Genomic DNA, 21,169 nt, shown 5'->3' with positions numbered 1-21,169 from the left:
AGAACATGACGTCGTCCTCGTACGTGCTTGAGCCTGCCCGAAAATGTTCTCCCGTGTTGCTGAATTTCGAAGGAGTGCAGGACTTTGCGGCGAAATAATACAGTTTTCTCGGTGAGGAACGCCGAAGCTGACCGCATGTTTCGCAGCTGAAGCCCTCCGCGGCCCCATTTGCTGGTGAAGGTTGTGCTTTCGGGCCGCCCCGAGGGAAAGTTTGAGCGATCCTTTTTTCCTCCCGGAGTGATGTCGAATCCTGGGAATCGGAGAAACGGGTCCAGCATCAAAATCCGACTGACAGGTAAAGAAAAATGAGCCAAAAAACGCTTACAGTGCATATTCTAACTGAAGCTAAAGTGCCTGGTACACAAGCCTCTATTGTGATATGGCGATATAATCAAACCAAACAAGTTTCTGTGGGGCTCTTGGTCTGTTCTTCACCCAAACATCCGGTTTTTGTGAGAGCAGCAGTTAAAGCCTAGCCTGTTAGCAAAAAATGCTAAAGAATTACCAGGAGGACCCTCTTTAAAGCTGTGTTTTATCGTGTTTTACAGCTGAGAACCGCTTCCAATTTATTGTTTACATATTACAGGAAGTGGCAACTGAATGTCTTTTAAGAAACTTTATTTACAGCTAGCCATCGCCTGTAAGTGTTAGCCCGCTGAGGTTAGCCGTTAGTAACACTGTAGTTACTGTTGACCGCTAAAGCTCGTTAGCTACAACCATTTTAACAGGGTTGACCACCAAAAGGATCCTTCGCTTTTAGCTAATGCGATAAATCAGAAGGCTTATAATGAAGCAAATGTTTCTCCGCATCCCTTTTGTAATCGATTTCTGTGCAGATAAGTCATGCTAGCCTAGATAATGCTATTGTGTATTGATTGGCTGCCGTGTCAGCTGCAGTTAGACTCATTGAACTTATCCCGACCCAGCGAAGTTGGACACATTTGCTACCCGGCCATCACTCAGTGCATCAAATTTATTTTTTATTTTCCTCGCAGGGGACGTAGGAGTGTGTTTATCCCACTTTCTAGATAGAGCAGGAACAATGGCTTTTACTGTAGCTTAATGTAACGCCAGCAGGCATGGAGGGGGCTCCATTCAAATGGAAATGACCTCTCTTTGCTGCCTGGCTGGCTGTTTTCCTTCTGATGACTGAAAACGGGACATGCAGGCACCACAGCTTGCTTTTGAACAATCCTTGTTGTATTTGTTTTGAGTTCCAAGCCTGTGATGGTGAATGGTGTCAAAAAAACATTTAAAAAATGGGGTCAGCTTAGTGGAAATGCACCCCATACCTTCTTTTCTTTTTACATTTATTTGCTTTTTGACAAACTGGATTTCAACCAAGTTGGAAGGAAATATTTTGAACTGAAGAGTGAACACTCATCCTTCCACATTTCAGAAATTCACAAAGGTACTTGGCTAGTTAATCCCATCAGGTGCCTGATAGGCCAGGTGACAATTTCCTTGTTGTTAATTTGGAACCATTGTTTAGCATTGTCGCAATATTTGGCATTTCTACTTAACTGTGTTCCTCTCTTTGCAATCGTTGCTGCTTTTCATAGTCTGTTTTTAATCGCATCGCTTTCAATCTGCTTGTAAATGATGAACTTGCTTAACTCGCTCCATCTCCAGTTAGTTAAAGTTTACTCTTTCTATTACCTATTTGTTCCTATAGGTAATCTTTTTCTATATAAATGGTTGTAAAGCATAATCTATTTGCAGTTTTTTTTATATCATTTAAAATATAGTTTTCTAATTTATGGTGATAAATGTTCATATAAATATTGGATCACATTAATCAACTCTGTGGTATTTTTGGATGACTTTATATCACACACTTTAATTCTCTCAATTATTCCTGCTGCTAAAACTATATAATATACAAAATATATTAATTTGTTCTTCTTTTCATTTTTGACATATTTCAGTGAAATTATAAAAGATAAATTTTCTTTATTTTTTTTTATAACACTTGCTGTGATCCTCTACCACCTCAGAACTTTCCCTGGCATCTCATTAAAAGGACTTTAAACTGTAGTTATGGTATGTCGGAAGGTTTTTAGCAGCCGTAATGCCATAACTTTTTAAAGCATTGGGATACCCAGAAAAGACTCTCCACCTACTTGCAAGTAAGCCCAATCTGGCTGATTGGATTAAATGGTGCATTGAAGCGAAGGTTCATATCAAACATTTGATTTCAGGTGATCAGACTATTGTTTTTTAACAATTGTTCAAAGAACTTTGGTAAGATCAGAATAGATACAAGCTGAAACTAGTGACTAAGATGAATAAAAACCCAAACAAGACAGAGGATCATGTTTGTGAAGCTATTTGCTCATTATTGCAACATGGATGCTGAGGTTATTGGCCCCTTAGTGTTTCCCGCCCCCTCAGGTATGACTGGAATCCTAATTGGTTGAGGAATGTGCATTGAGCCAATAGGCTATGCTGCTGGACAGCCCTGTTTAGTCTGACAGACTGAACGATTGTTTGGCCTACATCAGAGAAGCCTGTGTATCTGACTCTGGGTCACACTTCAGAGTGTTTATGCAGACTCTTATTCAACCAGGCAAAATGTAGATGTTGTATTTGACAGGTTCTGTATAATACCCTATCTGTGTTGTGATTACGCTTCTCGTTAGCAGTTTCACAAAGGATTTTTTTCCCCCCCAAGAGGTTGGTGTGAGAATATAAATATGAGCAGAGTTAACTCCTGGCTGCTCTCCAAACCTCTGCAGCCAGCTCTAAAATAAAGCACAGGCGGCCAGTGGAGGAAGCAGATATGTGGTTTTCCCTTTGTTCTGGTCAAAAACCTGCCTTAAGAAAATTGTCTTTACCATAAATATCTCAGCATGATTGACTGGTAACGAAAAACACATGCTGCACCGTTAGAATGCCAAGCAAATGATTCACTTCCTGAAGAAATGTCTGACCCAAAGTTTCTGCTGGTTCCTCTCTGTTCGACACAATAAAGGCACAAAAGAAGATGCAAGTGAAGCATTTCCAGGATATGTTACTCAACAACTCATGGGACCGTAGCCTGCCAATGGTTTAAGACAGGGGTCTGCAACCTGTGGCTCTTTAATATTAGCTAAAAAGATAAACACTAAGCAATAGTTTTGAATAAAGTGCAATAAATACAGGCCTTAGAAGTTTCAGGTTTTAAAAAAAGTATTTCAACTGAATTTTCACAAAAGAATGACAAGAAAAGCGTCAAAAATATATTTTATGATCTATTTTTCTTGTCATTTTCTTGTTTTCTAATAATTTTTCTGACAAAGCAGAATAATACTTAAACCTAAAAATACTAATAAACTATTGTTTGTTTAAAGCGGCAACAGATTTCCTGCATTAGATATTTAAGAAAAATAATAAAGTTTTTTGTTATTAAAAAGGTCATATAATATTTGCAGCTCTAAATGACGTTTATTCACCTGAACTCAGAGTAAAATCTTTGGATCTTAAAAGTTGCAGACCCCTGATTCAAGCTGAAACTACCAGTGTGTTTCCAATTCAGCCTATTTCTTTCACTTCGGAATCTTAGTGCAAACGTCCTGATATCATTTATTACTACCTTGATCAAGATCATCGCCGAGGATCCCCACCTGCGCTTAAATTCTCAATTAATTAATGAATATTAGTATTGTAACTACACATCTTGATTGTATTTCATTAAAAGGATTACTTATTGTTAAATACGTTTAACAAGTGGTCTAAACCGAGCAGATCCAGTTGGCACAAACATGAATTGTTTTAAAGGTTCTAACAGGGCAACGAAGGCTTAAGGTCTGCTATTTTCAGTAAGGTGTTTAAAAACAACTCGGAGGAGAAACAAAGAGCTCTGAAAAGGTCCTGTTATTCAGGCTGCTGCTTTGACACCAAGTGACATTTTAGGAGACAACAGGAAGGCTGAGTGTTCCACAGAGAAGTTAATTAGTCTTTTTCTGCTCAGCTTTTAACTTATGTACCATGCTGGATATTCATTTGTCATCACGTTTTGTTTGTTTTGAACTGTTAAAACCCAGTTTTACACACTTTTTTTGCTACACACAATTTGATAGCAGATCTGAGTCACATCTAGGGCTGCAACTAACGATTATTTTAAAAATCGATGAATCGGACGATTATTTTTTCCATTAATCAATGAATCGGACAAAAAATATTTTTTATATTAACCTCTTTATTCCAAAATAAACATTTTAGACAGAACAAACAAGCACACAAGTACCGGTTGCTCATTAACTGTACTGGTGCAATATGAAAAATAAATGTTTGTGTTAAAACTACGCAAACTTACATGAGAAATGTAGCTGTACATCCACAAAATATAGGGTACTTTGTTTCATAAAGCGCAAAAAAAGACATTTTTGTTTTTAAAAGCCCCTAAGGGGTTCAAACAATAGGCCCCCCATTTCAACAAATGAGTTTTTTTTAGACTAGAAGAGTTCTGCCTTTTAAGACAGGAAAGTATAGCAGTTAAAGTTGCTACTTGAGAAAATACTTAACCATAGAGATAAAAATAGCCCTGTGATTCAAATTATAAATTGTATTTGGAATACAAATGAGAGAACTAGGGGTGCTAAAAAACACATCCTCCAAAGACTCCAATTTACATGGGAATGTGGCATATAATTAATTGACATATTACTGATCTTGCTGGATTTTATTCTGCTTTACTTCCATAAATTGCAGGATCTTCTTTACTTTATCTTTGCCAGAAGATTTAAACTTTAAAAGCCCTGCCCTCATAATTTGCAAGTTAATTTATTTATAAAGTAAATGTAAACGCTGCTTAAGCTAACTCAAATGAAATTAAAAGTAAAATAAGTAGCCAACCTTATCACTGTCTGTAACCTACTAACAAGGTAAGGAAAGCATCAGATGAGCTACCTGAGAAACTAACGTTACGTTTCCCCACTTTAAAACCAAACAAACATGGTGGTTCCGTGCCATGTTAATTTCTTTTGAAAAAAGTTGCATGTTATCACTTTTTTCGCTTTACAAAGCGCAGGCTATTTTAATTATTGTGATTAATTTGCGCCATCAATCCCGGTGCATGCGCGCTTCATTTGCAGTCTGGACGCTGAGGCTCTGACTGCAGCTGAGAGGGACTCCTGCGGGAGTGGGGGGAGGCGCCCCACGGCAGAGTAGGAACGATACATGCTTTCACGTAAGAGTCTCCAAAAGCCGCCAGTGAAACCGAAAAAAGTCGCCAGATTTGTCGCTAGTCGCTTTTTTGAAAAATAGTCGCTGGAGGGGTCTGAAAAGTCGCTGAGTTGGCAACACTGCTCCTGCGGCGCTGACTCGCTCTGCCATATTTTTTTTCTTCCTCTTTCAGTCAAGAGGCAGTGATGACGGCGCGGCGGATGACGCAATAATCGCGCGACACAACTAATCGATGATGAAATTCGTTGCCAACACTTTTAAAAGTCGATTTTTATCGATTTTATCGATTCGTTGTTGCAGCCCTTGTCACATCAACAACACGTTATATATTGTAATTAGAGCTTTTATGCTTTCTTTAGGAGGATGCAAAATGTCCCCACATTGATATTAGCATCAGCGTTTTTTTACCTGTATATTTATATCTTTATCAACACGTAATGTCGTTTGAGGGTGATCATAGACCTACAGACTGCTTTCTGGACAACCCCGTCTTAGAGATTAAATAAAGTCTGTGGTCAGTCATTAGGAAGGATGTGTATACTGGAGCTGGTTGTATAATATATCCACAGAAAGGACACAAGGCATCTTTAAATTGAGTGTATATAAAGTTGATCTATCTCATTGATCAGCTAACTCTTATTTAGTCAGTTGGCATTTTCTTTAAAAAATGTATTGTTCTCTTATCAAGAGGATCATCCAATAACATAAAGGGTTGATTTGTATTTTTTAAATATGCTAAATGAAAGACAAGACGTGCAACATTATACTACAACACCTTATCAGTGGGCTGTACTAAATGCTGGAGGAATAAACAAAAATCGAATCAAAAATTGATTATGGGTTTGTCTCCCTGATATCCTATTATGATCAACATCAAGAGTTTGCAGGGAAAACATCAACAGTTTAGCACTGCTGTTTTGTTGAGTACTTTAATTTACATTGGCTGCAAGCTATTTAGAAGATGTTAGTGCACATGTCCACCAATTTACATTATTATTATCATCATACGTGAGTTCTCTTTGGGCACTCCGGCTTCCTCCCACTGTCCAAAAACATGACTGTTAGGTTAATTGACTTCTCTAAATTTTCCTTAGGTGTGAAGTTTGTGTGAATGGTTGTTTGTTCTGTTTGTCTGTGTGTTGCTCTACGATGGACTGGCGACCTGTCCACAGCTGACCTGTAGACAGCTGGAGATGGACACAAACACCCCTCACAATCCCACTTTGGATAAAGTGTGATGAAAAATGGATTATCATCACTGCAAAAGGAGTGTGCTTAGAAAATTACTAGGGCCGGCACAGTATATGTATTCTAACCGAACCATCACAGTACGGGGGTCACGGTTCAGTATGCGCATTGCCATGCAGAATACACAACGGTACTGAAGTTTAATATTGCTCTGTACGTGGAACTCTTATGTTGCAGGAGTTTCCTTCAGGACCCATTTAACCACTACCACCTGCAAGCTCTGATTGGTCCGTAGATATATAGACATGCCTGCATTGGTCTAGATAGTAAACACCACCTTAAAATACAAACTGCACTCTGTGGGAAGGTACCGCTGTTGGGTTGTGTTGTTGCAAGAGAGTGCTAACAATAGCGAGTGGCGAAGAAATAGAAGACCCACCATCATCATTCAAGTCAGTGGTGTGGGATAACTTCGGGTTCCCTGTGAGTTATAATAGCGATGGAGAGCGAGTGGTTGACAAAAAAAAGATGGTCTGTCATCGTTGTACCTGAATGGGAACACTTCAAATATGTTGAGGATAGCCTTTTGGTCATGTTTTTTTACGTACAGAACCGTAAGGTCCACACCCAGGTACACACCGAACCGTGAGTTTTTTGTACCACTCCACCCCTATAAATGAAACATCAATGCTCAATAATCATATAATGATTTCAGCTTACAGTTTAATTCAAACGTCATATTCTAGGTAAAAGCTTTCCTCAGTGGAATGGTTGAAAACTGTATTCCTGGTGCTGATTTTGAAAAGGTTGCAGATCTGATATGTTTTATGTCCAAAATCAGTCCATTAATTCAGTGTTACTCTGTTTTAATCAGAAAGCTTAATACGTCATCAGAATGAAAGAAATGCGTCATACAAACGCGCTAATCAAAAGGTTCTGGTCTGAATCGGATCGAGAAATGTGTGGAAATCAAACACTGATTCGTTGCATTGATTCAAAGGGACTAAACCAGGTCTATCGGTGTGTGTTTTCTCCTTGTAGCGCTCCGGATGGATGATTGTGTTAAAAACTATCAAGTTAGCTTAAAACCAATGATGCTTGGGGTGAATTGGCAGAGGGGGGGGGGGCATCTGTTTCCCTGGTTGCACAGGAAGTTTCCTGAGACGCTGTGAAGGGGCCCGTAACACATTCAGTGACACTGAGTAGGTGGTCAAGAAGCGTAAAGAAAGCGGGGTGTGAATGTGTGAAATCAGAGCTGTCTTCTGTTTCTGGCGAGGGAGCGGAAGGCTCGAGGTGCAGACATCCCAGCGGGATAGAGGGAGAAGGGTCTTCCTGTACGCTGTGAATAAAAGAGGAGTCAGAGATCAGACTCTCCGTTCTTTCCCTCTCTCTCTTTTCCTCATGGTGTCTGGCTAAGAGCGGAGATGTCTGGAATGTGTGAGTCAGATGGAGGAACATCGAAAGAGGCGGACGGGGAAAGAGGGAAGGATATCCTGTAAGCATTCTCCATGGGTTGATCACAGGAAGTAGAACCAGGCTGAGCCAGACACATGCTCGCCACCAGTTACCACATCCTAAACCACCGACCCCCTTACTCACCGCCTGGATGGCTGACTGGGAGAGAAAAAGGTTTTAAAATCAGGCTTTAGACGATGGTTTCAGTGATCAATCATATTAATCAGGAACAGGCAGACTTCATTCACTGTCAGTCAGGGATAATGAGAAGTGGGACTACTCATTCTGCTGGTTTAGAGTCATCCGCTATCAGATTCCAAAATACAGATTGAGATTAAACAACACGGCTTAAAAATGTAATATGCCTTTTTTCCTACCAAATCCAATAAATTTATCTTTTTTTTTTTCTTGCTGAATTTCATCAGGAAAAATTAATTAATGAAATCAAATTTATAAACATCGAGTGTATAACGTTTGTGTTTTAAAAGCTTCAAACTGTATGTCTCAGGGCTCACGGTTTTATGGACTGGTCTCCATTACCCTCATTGCTTATCAGCTTCTTTATTTGGCCTTGACCTTTGACCTTTTTTTAAAGTGGCTAACTACACTATAACAGCAGCAAAAGGAAATAAAAAGGATAAACATCTGATCCATGAGGATAATTAATTAAAGTGTTTTTTAAAACGCAGAAAAAAAAAAGCTAATAGCTCTATTAGGTGTGTTGACATGGTATTTGCTGTTTATAGTGCAGCTGCAGCATCTTTCATTTAGAGGATGGAGTTCTTGTGATTGCAGTACCTCTTAATGGGAGAAAATAACATCGGGGACATTGGGTTTTATTGGAGCTCTGTCCCTCAGACCCAACAGTATTTTAAACAGGAGTTGTTTTTTTATTATAGTTTTCTTTTCACTTACTTGTTTATCAGAGCATTTTAAACAAGTAAAGCGTCTCCTGCTTCATGTAGCATTAGTTTCCAGGTAAATACAGCTCTAACACTTTCTCCAGTATCCCATTAAAGGACTTCTAACCTTTACATCTTTTTGAAAAACTCTCTTTCTGCCTGTAGCATTTTATACTGATCGCTTTCTTCAATAATGTGACTCGGATTAAAAAAGTCTCCATCTGTGTAGTTAAAGAAGCTCCTTAATATTATCCTCTAACCATGTGAGCACAGGCAAACTGACTTTGAACACAACTAAAAACATTACTCACATCATCGCCAACAATAGAAGCAGGTTTGTAAACATGTATTCTGGTGGTTATAACTAGTGTTATTATAGTGAAAAACACCAGCCAGTAATTTTCTAACAGATTAGCAAACATCTAAAATCTCCAGTGGTTAGGGAGTGTTTTACACCAGGGGATCCCAAACAATTCAACCTGTGACTCCAAACATAGCAGTGCCACAGACTGCTTACACACTAAAAATATACTCTTTGTTTATTGATTAAATAAACAAAAAATATATCCATACATTTTTTCAATAATATTAAATAATTATATATATATGTGTGTATATATATATATATATATATATATATATATATATATATATATATATATATATATATATATAATTCATAATTTGAAATGTATTCTTGATTATTAAATGGGAAAAATTAAAATATTCACTTGTGCATTATAATTTCATGGTATGTCTAATATTTAAATCATATATTAGATAAATACCTACAGGTATTTTTGAATAAAATATATTTGTATTTAGAATTTTTAAATTTATTTCTGATTAGTTTATTTCATTATTTATCGTGCATTTTATGTTATCAAGGTATATCTAATATTAAATTATTATGAGATGTGTTAATAAATGTATTTTTTAAAATATTTAATTTAGAAATGTTTTATTCAGTTTACATTTTTGAATGTGACATAAAAAATATTTACTTGTTCATGTTATGATACAATCGTAGAGCTAATATTTAAATCTTGTTTTTAATGAATACATTTTTATACAGGATTTTATTATTTAATATAGATATTTTGTCAATTATCCAATGGGTTATTTCATAATTGAAAGCTGAATTTTATAATTTAATAATCATGTTCTAGACAGATTCATGTTACAAAGACGTATTTTATGGCTCATATTTATTTCAGGGGGCAGCCTCATATCAATACGATCATTTCTTTTCCTGCTTAACTTCAGCTCATCAGTATTCTCTGACGTTCCCTATTTTATCTTCCAACGACATTCTTCCTACTCAGTGTTTGTTATGCGCCAGAATTCATTAAAGCTGCCTACACACTAAGATTAGCTTCGTGTTTATGCTTTCCTCATTACTTTTTCATTCTTTTGCAGTCTTATGTGCCAAGAACCTAGCAAAGAAAGACTTCTTTCGTGAGTATAGTTGAATGTTTGTTTGTTTTTTTCATGGGTCTACAGTTATAATGCCTGTTCACATTCTGTGGTCATCCTAATATGCATTTAAATCCGTGTTCATGCAGGCCTACCGGATCCTTTTGCTAAGGTGGTGGTAGACGGATCAGGTCAATGCCACTCCACAGACACAGTAAAGAGCACACTGGACCCCAAGTGGAATCAGCACTATGACCTGTAAGTCTCATTCTAATGCCACTTGGCCTGTTTCCAAGTTGATGTTTAAAGCCATTTAATGAAATCTGATCAGTTCCTTTGTTTTGTTTCTTTATTAAGCTACATCGGAAAGACAGACTCAATCACCATCAGCATATGGAACCACAAGAAGATCCATAAACGTCAGGGGGCAGGCTTTCTGGGCTGCATACGACTGCTTTCTAATGCCATCAGCAGGCTAAAAGATACAGGATGTAATATAGATTTTATTTATAGATTCCACCTCAGTCCTTTGCTTTTATCTTATGCCTGATTTCTGCTTCTCTCATCCAGACCAGCGTCTAGATCTATGCAAGCTGAACCCCTCTGACAGTGACGCAGTGAGGGGGCAGATTGTAGGTGAGGATGGGCCCACTGATACCTCGTCTCTGGATTCCCATTGCTGTTTTTCCTTTATCTTTGTGCACATTTTCAACTGAATGAATGAACAAAATGAAGAAAGAGAACAGGCATCACCAGATCCAGACTTTTTAGACTCAGCGGAATCCTCTGATCAGATTTGAGAAATTTTCAGATGCACCTCATTAGATTAGCATATCCTTCAAACTTCCTGTACAACAGTGATGCTTTTAAAACAAAGAAACTCATACGGGCGATCTACCCAGAGGGATTTACTGATGAAAAGTTTTCCTTGTACAGCTTCTCTCTATGCTTGGTTGGGATTGTGCTTCAATGCAGCGTTTGGCTCATCTGCTCTCTTGTCTCTCATCTTCCTCCTGTTGATATCCCATAGGTTCATTGGCCAGTTTAGACCAAACAAGTGCAGCAATACTGTGGTCTTTAAAGCAGGTGACAAAAAAAAAACCTAAACTAAACAAAAGGCAAACAAACCCGATTCTTAATATATTTTTTATGGAGTAAGACTGACTGTGATCTAACAGGGATTGTGGCGCCTATAGCCTGAAGTTCTGTTTTCTAGCTGTTATTGAAGCTAACTTCACTGGGCAACACTTTTCAATTGTACTTATGCAGGGTTCTCTTTTTTTCCTTCCACTCAACTTTCCATACAGATGCTTGAATATAGCACCAGTATCTTTAGCTGTGATCTTCTATGGCTTTGGGGTCGGGGACTGTTTGCTTTACAGCTGTGGGCTCCCCTGTCATATTATAGATGATAAAATAACATCTCTAAATTTCACATTTATTTGCACAAGATCACAAAATACTTAAAATCTCTTAATTTCTAAGCCATAATGGTAAATATGTTGAAAAAATTAAACTTTAAAATTGTTGCTCTGTTTGTTGTAAATATAAAAAAGGGTTTATTTTTAATAAGAGGAATTGAATAGATCAACTTTTTAATGGCACACTGATTTATGGTGATGTATCTATAAAGCATATGGTGAGGTCTCTATATTCCTGATTTCCAGTTGCTGGTTGACGTTTAGATAAACTTTTATGTTGTTACTTTGTAGCTTTGGTTTGAAAGGTATTAAATGATCAAATTGAACTTTCTGACAGCTGACAAAACCCATCACCAAGACAACCATTCAAACGTCTCCACATTTCTTTTTTAGTGAGCTTACAGACGCGGGACCGGATTGGAAGCGGTGGTCAAGTAGTAGAATGCCGAGAACTGTTAGAAAATGAAGGGTGAGTGCTTCTCCATTCCTTTATATTCTATCCTCTGACTTTAAAGACATTTTTATATCAGACTTTATAGTTTTCCCTATACCTACTTTCTTTCTATTTTATGTCTCGGCTCACTTAGGCCTGTTTTTGAGGGATGTTTCAGCGAAGAGCCGCTGCCCTATTCCGACCCCACCGGCGCTGCTGGGGGCTGGCACTGCCGGCTGGAGTCACCAGTTCAGGAGGGCCGTCTGCAGAGCCAGCGAATCAGGGGGCAGGACTCCAGAGGTCATGGCCACACCCCTCAGAACCGACCTCATGGACATCAACCGCCTGATTTACCGGAGGGATATGGTCAGTTACAGAGGCAACTATTTCACACATATGAATCTGAAAAACCAGTGAATGACATAATTTCTGTACTGTGACAGAGCAACGGACGACTGTGCAGGGCCAGGTGTACTTCCTTCACACACAGACAGGGGTCAGCACCTGGCACGACCCTCGGATACCACGGTAGGATCACCCACTGCCGCTGCGCTCAGTTATTGTTCAAACACAAATATTTAAAATGTTGATTCTTTACTTTCCTGTTAGTCTACTCTAGCCAGGAAGTTGCATTTAGTCTATCTAAAAATATGATGTAACATAAATATATTCTATTTGCAATAAAAAGTCATTAGCCTTGTTTTTCTATATCATTGCTTTAGGCTAGGACAGGGACTAATGCATTCATTTTGATTAATTAATCAAAAGCATTTTAATGCTTGAAAAATTGACACAACTAATTAATTTAAATGATTTTGATGGTCCTTTGTATTTTTCATATATTAAATTTAGCAGTGGGCTATGAGACCATATAAGAAGCCATAAAATCTCTCTCTGCCCTTCTCAGCTCACTCATCAGTCTCCGCCCCTCCCCTCATGGGTTAGCCAAGTTAGCAAACACTAGCCGCCCGTGGTCCAAGTCTCCTTGTGTCCACTATGATTATATTTGGGGGGGAAAAGAGGCTGAGATTCTCAAATCGGATGCAGCGAAATATGCAAAAAAAAATTGATATATTTAGAGCCACAAGTGGCACGAGCAGAACAGGTAGCATCAGCAGCTGAGGCGTGAGCAAACGCAGAGCAGACTGTCAGTTGATACACAACAGAGGAAGAGAGGGGTGTCTAAATTCATCCTAACAGATCAATAAGAACTGAAGTTGTTAGAATTAGCAACTTAAGATCTAAGAATATGTTGTTTTTCTTTGTCTCCAAGGAAAGTTTTCACCATTACAGCAGCATTGATTAGGGATTAGGTTCTAGCATAATAGAAAATATAATAGTTGGATTAAAAACAATAAATGTATTGCTATGCTCATATAATTATTTATTCAATAATCCAGAATAAAAGTTTTTTATTGAAAATGTGTTTATTTATTGCCTCTCAGGCCTTCAGACCCTCTTAGATCCTGGTTTAAACTGGACCAAACACAGCTGGTAAATCAAAGTAATCTACAGCAGATTAAAGATACCAAATTCCGGCATTGAAAAATCTGCATTTATTCTGAGGAATGATTAACTTTAGCCAAACGAGTGTTTCCCACCTAAAAACTGGGTCGTACTTATTAAAGATCTGAACCTGGATAGAAAAAATCATGAAATAACTTGAAATCTGATAAAGAAAATGTTCAGCAGCCCGGTTGTCCTCTGTCTCTGTCTGCGTAGGGATCTGGCAAGTGTGAGCTGCGAGGAGCTCGGCCCGCTGCCAGTGGGCTGGGAAGTCCGGAGCACTGTGTCCGGCCGCATCTACTTCGTGGACCACAACAACCGAACCACGCAGTTCACCGACCCACGTCTGCACAACATCATCAGGTGTGTATGTGGAAACACAAGCTGCCAGCTCGGTCCGATGCAGGGTTGCAGACCTCTGCAGCTCTGAGCGCTTTTAAGCCCGTTTTCTTCCTAAACTAATCCAGCACAGACGCAAAGCTAAAATCGGTCTAGACCTGAAGGTGACCCAGTAACAGTCATCAGCTCTGCTAACAGCGCTGAAGGTGTGATTTACAGAAACGTTGGCGTTAGCTGCACGTGGAGAGAAAACCAATCCCTCCTCTGGCAGTCTGCCATCTCACTGATCTCTGCTTCTCTGCTCCTTCCAGCCACCAATCCCAAGTGAAGGAAACATCCCAGCCCCCACCCATGGATGTGGGGGTGGATGAGGGGGGAGGCGGAGGGGTGAGCAGCGGAGGAGAGGGAGAAGTGGCGGTGCGCTACGAGCGAGACCTGGTGCACAAGTTGAAGCTGCTCCGCCATGAGCTATCGCTGCAGCAGCCTCAGGCAGGACACTGTCGCATCGAGGTCTCCCGAGAGGAGATCTTTGAGGTAAGGAGGAACAAAACGGGGAGAGGCACTTGCATTTGGACACATGATTTAGTAACATACAGATAAAAAAAAAAATGTATTTCTCTTTTACCATTTAAGCTCCTCTAAACAGTAAAAAAATCCCAGTTTAAAGAAATGCTTTTAAGTTTATGTGCTAAAGCCTTAAAAAAGGAATATTCTAACTAAGAAGAACGTTTATTAGTAGTAATAATAATAATAATTTAACTTTATTAATCTCACACTGGAGAGATTTACCTCTGCATTTCACCCATCCCCTTAGGGAGCAGTGGGCTGCCATTGTGTGGCGCCCGGGATGCAGTGTGAGGTTAAGGGTTTTGCTAGGTGTGCATGCACTGCTTTAACCACTAGGCCAACACTCCCACTATTATTAGTTATTCCCTGGGATGTAAACAAGAAATAACTTTTTTCTGTTAAACAGAGGAGAAAACCTTTTCAACCCTAACCTACTCAGCTGCTTATTATTCCACCCAGCTGAGAGGTTATGATTGTGAACGGCACAGGAATAGCACGCCTCTGATTGGTGGAAAGACTCTGAACAGAATGTCTTTTGGGTTTCATCAGCAGCAAACAACAGCGGCTGCTTTAACACAGATTCCAGGATAAAATTAGACCATATGTCTCTAAACCACTTCAGTGGGTTTTATTTAAATTTGATCATAGAGCAACTCAAAGTTGATCATTTTTAGAAGTAGAAGAGCAATGATTGCTGGTTTTCAAAATTTGTTTTGCATATCACAATATGAAAAGTGTGGCAGATAGCCAGGTTCAGCGTGTCCTTTTGTTTCCACGTGGAAAGAACTGGAGAAAATAAGCTAGAGGCATCAACAGCCAATCAAAACATTGACTCTAGTTTAAAGGCCAGGAATTTTGTTTGGTTTTTGATTAGGTAACACAGTAAAAACTGTAAACATGAATACGTTGATGGCGTTTTAAACGTCGACGTCACCGCCAAATTCATTGTGCTAGAGAGGGATACCCCAATTGCAGTTTTCCTGGCAAATCACTGATAAACAAGCTTGAAAAAGCCTGACTTGTCAATCTGAATTTATGTTTTTATTGCTTATTTAATATCTGACACTTTAAGTTGTTATGATCAGATACACCTTTAATTTTTAAATCATATCTTATTGAAAGCATTGACTAATACCAGTGAAACAATAAAAGCTTACTTTAACTCCCCTTAGTGCTCTCCAATTAAAAAAAGAATTAAGAGCATTGATGATGGCTGATTTTCTGACCTTTGCAGAGGCCAGATCGGTGGATGCGGTTTGTTTCACATCTAAGTATCGGCCAATTGACCGGCCGGTCGGATGAGATGTTTCTGTCCAGATTGCAGTAAAACGCTTTGAGGCTTGTGGTTGTTTTGTACCAACGTGTGAAAACTTGATGAAGTGTTCTACAGTGGGATGCTGTTGCAGTTATGGGTCCTGGTTTATTGATTTACTGAGGTTTGTTTGTGGGTTCCCAGGAGTCGTATCGGCAGATAATGAAGATGAGGCCGAAGGACCTGAAGAAACGGCTGATGGTGAAGTTCAGAGGAGAGGAGGGCCTCGATTACGGAGGAGTGGCCAGGTGATTTTTATTATTCACTTATTTTACTATTTTTATTTGGTCCTTTGCCCGTGTCACCCCTCAGATAGCGACTCTTTGTTTTTTAATCTCCATCATAGTCTCTAATTTTATTTTAAAAAGACAATCCTGATATTAGTTTGAGTAAAATGATGTCAAATAAAAACTTCCTCCTCTCTTTTGCTCGCTTTAGTATAGAGTAGAAGAGAATTTTCCTTGTTTTACTTCCACAGTGTTGTTTATTTAAGCCAGAAATAAGGTCATGTTAATAATACGCTACCACTGGTGTTTTCGTTGGCGGCGGCGACACGGTTCACCCTGACTGTTTCATTCTGACTAACGCTGTGTTCAGGGAGTGGCTTTACCTGCTGTGCCATGAAATGTTGAACCCCTACTACGGCCTCTTCCAGTACTCCACTGACAACATCTACACACTACAGATCAACCCTGACTCCTCCATCAACCCTGTGAGTTCCCGCCCCTGAGAGCGCGCTCTAAGCCGGATCCTAAACTCTGACTCATGTGTGGTCTCCGCTTTCCTCTTTTCAGGACCACCTGTCCTATTTCCACTTTGTGGGCCGTGTGATGGGCCTGGCTGTCTTCCACAGCCACTACATCAACGGCAGCTTCACGCTGCCCTTCTACAAGCAGCTGCTGGGCAAACCCATCCAGCTCAACGACCTGGAGACCACGGACCCAGAGTTGCACAAGAGCCTCGTCTGGATACTGTGAGAACTTTACTCTCTGCTGATCATCTCGTTTTAAGCCACCGTGACTTTGAGTCACTTCCTTTATTTTATTCCACATTTTAAATTTCAGTGTTTTTTTTCTCTCTCGGTCGTTGTTTGTGTGCAGAGAGAACGACATCACCTCTGTTCTAGATCACACATTTTGTGTGGAGCACAATGCCTTCGGGAAGTTCTCCCAACATGAACTCAAACCAAACGGCAGAAATATTCCCGTCACAGAGGAGAACAAGAAGGAATATGTTAGGTGAGGACAGGTTTGGTTCTCCTTCCGTAAACCTCCAGGGAAAGCAGCAGATTGGTTTTTAGGAGTTTCCATTGTAATAATTTTGCTGACTTTATTTCAGATTATATGTGAACTGGCGGTTCATGCGTGGGATTGAAGCCCAGTTTCTGGCGCTACAAAAAGGATTCAGTGAGCTGATCCCACAGCACCTCCTCAAACCGTTTGACCACAAGGAACTAGAGGTACGTGTCTCTGAACAGCAGACTTCCTGTGTTTGTTTTGTTTTCATTACCCTGCTCTGGTAAATCCTGTTCTCTCGACCTCTCCAGTTAATAATCGGTGGACTTGGAAAGATCGACCTGGCAGACTGGAAGGCCAACACCCGTCTGAAGCACTGCAGCGGTGAAAGCAACGTGGTGCGGTGGTTCTGGCAGGCCGTGGAGGCCTTCAGCGAAGAGAGGAGAGGGCGCCTCCTGCAGTTTGTCACAGGCTCCACTCGGGTGCCCCTACAAGGGTTCAAAGCGCTGCAGGGTGGGTCATGCACCAGCTCAGAGCCTCCACACAAAACAAACACATCTGTTACCACATCAGCACTTTGTCCTTTATTCCCACTGAGACTGTTTTACATCATGCTGCACTTTTTATGCATAAACCCAAAGGGGCGACTTGAATCAGAACCCTGAAACACACCTGGAGTTTAGAAGCAGCGAAGAAGGGACATAAATCGGATCAGTTTTGTTGCATTAGACATGTTGCAACTAGGAACACAACTGCAGGAAGTTGTTTACAGCAATATATATATAGTGTATTACAAAAAGTAGTCACACCTCTTTCTATTTTGATGGGGCTTTATGTGATAGAAAGACAAGTAGCACATTACTGTACCATGAAAAACAGAGTCCAGTTATTTATAATTCAAACTCAGGGCCTCCCATCCATCCATCCATCCATCCATCCATCCATCCATCCATCCATCCATCCATCCATCCATCCATCATTCCTTCATCTACTCCGTATAAAGTAACTTGCTGTTGCTACTTGGCTGTCCCTATTTAAGCTAATAGTCTATAATCCTCAAACGCATGCAGGCTTCATTTCTAGTGCAAAAACAATTCAAAGTGCTTTACATGAATTAAAAAGTAAAATAAAAGCAAGTAAAGATAAAAACGTTAATAAAACAAGTAGTGAAACAAATAAAACGGTTAGACCACAAACATTAAGTAATAATACCTCAATTTAATGTGATTTAAACGACAACTTTCAAGAAAAAAATGAAAACATCAGTAAAAGGCAGTACTAAACCATGATACAATAAATACCACTTGTTTTTTATTTTTTTGTTAATTGACCCTTGTAGATTAAAAGATGTTACATAAATGATAATTTACAGTAAGTACTGAATAAATGTATTTTCCTTTTTCATTTGGTGTTTTGATGTAGTTCTCACTTCCTCCTTAAGTTTCCAAAAGTTTTTACCATCATTGCTGCAACTACACACAGGAAAACGGTCCCAGTGGGAATTTAATGAGCTTAGGTTTAGGTTTCTCATCCAGCAATGTTAGGTTTAGCCCTCTGGGGAAGGGATAAACCCCTGGCCATGCTTAGGTTTCCTCCAAAACCTCCTGTGTGAAAGTTGTTTGTGTTTGACAGAAGGTAAATTAACAAAGAGTGGTGTTAAATCATTGCTGCTTACAGTCTAATGTCATTTATGTAAAGAGAATTTTAAATTCTGTCCGTAATGTGCTACTAAAACGAGTGCAGATTACTATAAACGAAGCACGTTTGGTGATAACCTTTAAAATAAACGGTTTTATTTACATTGAATTGATAGCATTTTTAATACACCCTACTTTGAGTGTTCAAACATGCCGGTGAAAAATATTCCATGTTTATATTCTGGTACTTTTTTTAACCACTTTAAAATATGCTTTTATTCACTTTCAGCCACTATAACCGGGACAACAATACATGAGTAATACAAGACTGATAAACTAACTGCATTTTACTTTCTTAAAAATATTTTAAAACCACTCATTACTGCAGAAAAAGCCATACCCTTCTTTTGATCAAATCTTTTGTATATAAGAGACAGTTTAGCTCCTCCCAATGCCTGCTAGTCACGTCTGTGTGTTAAAAACGCTCTTAACGCACGTCTGGCTGCGTCCAGTTTAAGGTGTTGGACGCCTTTTTGAAGCTTCTACTTAGTCTGAAAACAGAAGTTTACCCTCCAGCTGGACGAACATGCATTTAAAGCTACAGTGAAATGGTTTTCTGTTGTTATTACCCAGCAATGCAGGGCTACTAGAGACCTGCTTCAAACTCCTTCCTGTAATGAGGAGCTGCTTTGTTCTAGTCCTGCACACAGAATCACCATAGCATAGAATAGTGCTGGTTGTAATGTTGTAAAGTAGTGTATTTATACTGGTTAGGTCATAAAATGCTGGCAAACCCAGCGATGTGTGTAGATTTAAAGTGATCTGTTTCCCATCATAGAGCAGTGATAACTAGAATGTATGTGTGTAAGGCTCTACAGGTTCTGCAGGACCGAGGCTCTTCACCATCCATTTGATAGATGCCAACACAGAGAACCTCCCCAAAGCTCACACATGGTAAGGAGAGCCAAAAAGCTGTGGTTTGTTCTAAGTTTGGTCGTAGTGACTAATGAAGGTTTTCTGTGTCCAGTTTTAACAGGATAGATATCCCTCCCTATGAGTCTTACGAGAAACTTTACGAGAAACTGCTGACAGCCGTGGAGGAGACCTGTGGCTTTGCCGTGGAGTGATGAATCCACCGCCAGGACAAAGACGCACACAGTCACATCTTGCTTGCACTTGCACACCAACTAAACGACGTTTTCCATATATGCACACATGAACTGGATTCTAAGTGTACTGCAGAGTATACAGAACAGCCAAGCATTACAAGAACACACGGCGCCTCTTGTCACCTCGGCTCCACCGAACCGACGGCGGTGAAACGAGGAAGCACAGCAGGAGGAGGGAGGGGTGGGATTTTAAAATTTTTCAGATATTTTCAAGAAGCATTTTTATTCTTCAGTTTTAACAAGCTATGATGTCAGTCTGGAGAATGTGGAACCACGGCAAATTTGACTCAAGTGGCACCCGAGTCTCCGGGTACAATCAGCCAATCGCATTCGAGCCTGCGGACTCTGGATTGAGGCGTGCGGAGAACAAGGCGGGGAGCGATTGTCTCAGTAACGAGCTGATTGATTGACTAGTAGTCATGCTTCATGTTTAACCACTGATGCGTGTCTTTGTCTCCGTCTGCATGTGAGAGAGTGGGATTTTTGTATGTGTGTGTGTGTGTGTGTGTGCATGTGTGTCAAGCATGGCACTCAGTTACGCTGTAAAGATCATAAAATGAGCCTGGTCCTCCATTTGGTAACCTTTTGTCTCTTCCGTTTGAACTTGTGACCCCTCTGCTTCTTTCTGATGTTTTATTATTTATTACTAAATCATTACTGACCAAGCTGCTATATGCTCTGCAATGAGCCCTCACAATCGCAGCTCAACCTACCGGAGCTGAAGGGTCAATTCTCAAGCAATTCAAGTCATCCACAAAGTGGATTTTATTGAGCTCTGTTACTTTTAACATTCATGTTACTGTGGAGAAATACTGTCGTGTTGTTGGTGTATTGAAACACCAAGTTACATTTGCTGACGTGCAAAGGAACGGGCTTTTCCCAGCTACAATTAGAGAAATAACACTAATCTGACATTTTTAATATATCAAAAGGTATGTCCTGCTATTTTATGGGTTATTATTATTGTTTTTAATAAGAATGAACCTCAAGATGAAAAAAAAGCCACTTTGTTTGTAAAAAAAAAAAAAAAATCCCATAAACCTTTTTTAAATGTCTTTTAACGCCCATATTCCCGTCTTTTTAATTGTCTTAAAATAATGATTTCCTTTCTGCAGCCCTGAATGTTAGGAGTTTTCATCCTGTTTTAAGTCCACAATGAATGAAAAGCTTTTCCACCATTTAAACTCCATAGAAGAGAATGAAATCAAATTTTACTGAGCAAGAAACAGGTGGGGGAGGGAGTTCTGTTGTAGATTGAAGACTGTTAAGCAGTGTTATTTCAATCTGCGTTTTTTATGGTCTAATTTCACTGTGTAATGGATGCAAAAGTATTGTAACTTACAATGTACTAAACATTTATGAAAAAATACAATGTAAATAAGATTATATTAAAAGAAATTAAATTGAAAATAAAATACTGTTT

At 39.4% G+C, this 21,169-nt stretch overlaps 1 protein-coding gene across 2 annotated transcripts; it reads left to right on the top strand.

Annotated features, from left to right (window-relative positions):
* The first annotated feature begins 5 nt into the window (after positions 1–5).
* smurf1 (SMAD specific E3 ubiquitin protein ligase 1) lies at positions 6–21,161 on the top strand. 2 transcript variants are annotated; one of them, XM_038267287.1, is made up of 18 exons: positions 6–295; positions 10,131–10,169; positions 10,277–10,385; positions 10,485–10,618; positions 10,698–10,763; positions 11,942–12,017; positions 12,136–12,347; positions 12,425–12,509; positions 13,704–13,850; positions 14,138–14,360; positions 15,850–15,953; positions 16,303–16,417; positions 16,500–16,678; positions 16,806–16,943; positions 17,044–17,164; positions 17,252–17,453; positions 19,456–19,531; positions 19,605–21,161. In XM_038267287.1, the coding sequence occupies exons 1-18, from the start codon at positions 241–243 to the stop codon at positions 19,702–19,704; spliced, it is 2,181 nt and encodes a 726-aa protein (XP_038123215.1). In that variant the 5' UTR covers positions 6–240; the 3' UTR covers positions 19,705–21,161. The 2 variants fall into 2 exon arrangements, with proteins under 2 accessions (XP_038123215.1, XP_038123207.1); XM_038267279.1 differs by having other exon boundaries at positions 19,447–19,531.
* Positions 21,162–21,169: the final 8 nt, after the last annotated feature.

Source organism: Cyprinodon tularosa, unplaced genomic scaffold (genome assembly GCF_016077235.1).
Source record: "Cyprinodon tularosa strain WSP-4 unplaced genomic scaffold, ASM1607723v1 ctg118, whole genome shotgun sequence".
NCBI classification, from domain to species: Eukaryota; Metazoa; Chordata; class Actinopteri; order Cyprinodontiformes; family Cyprinodontidae; genus Cyprinodon; species Cyprinodon tularosa.
The sequence above is the reverse complement of the archived record's forward strand: the minus strand, read 5'-3'. Positions and strand labels throughout refer to the sequence as shown.

Bases quoted from the DNA above. Each gene is read 5' to 3' on its own strand.
- smurf1 (XM_038267279.1), top strand. From the start codon at position 241: ATGTCGAATCCTGGGAATCGGAGAAACGGGTCCAGCATCAAAATCCGA. The intron at 296-10,130 runs GTAAAGAAAAAT...ATTCTTTTGCAG, and splicing joins CATCAAAATCCGACTGACAG to TCTTATGTGCCAAGAACCTA. The intron at 10,386-10,484 runs GTAAGTCTCATT...TTCTTTATTAAG, and splicing joins TGGAATCAGCACTATGACCT to CTACATCGGAAAGACAGACT.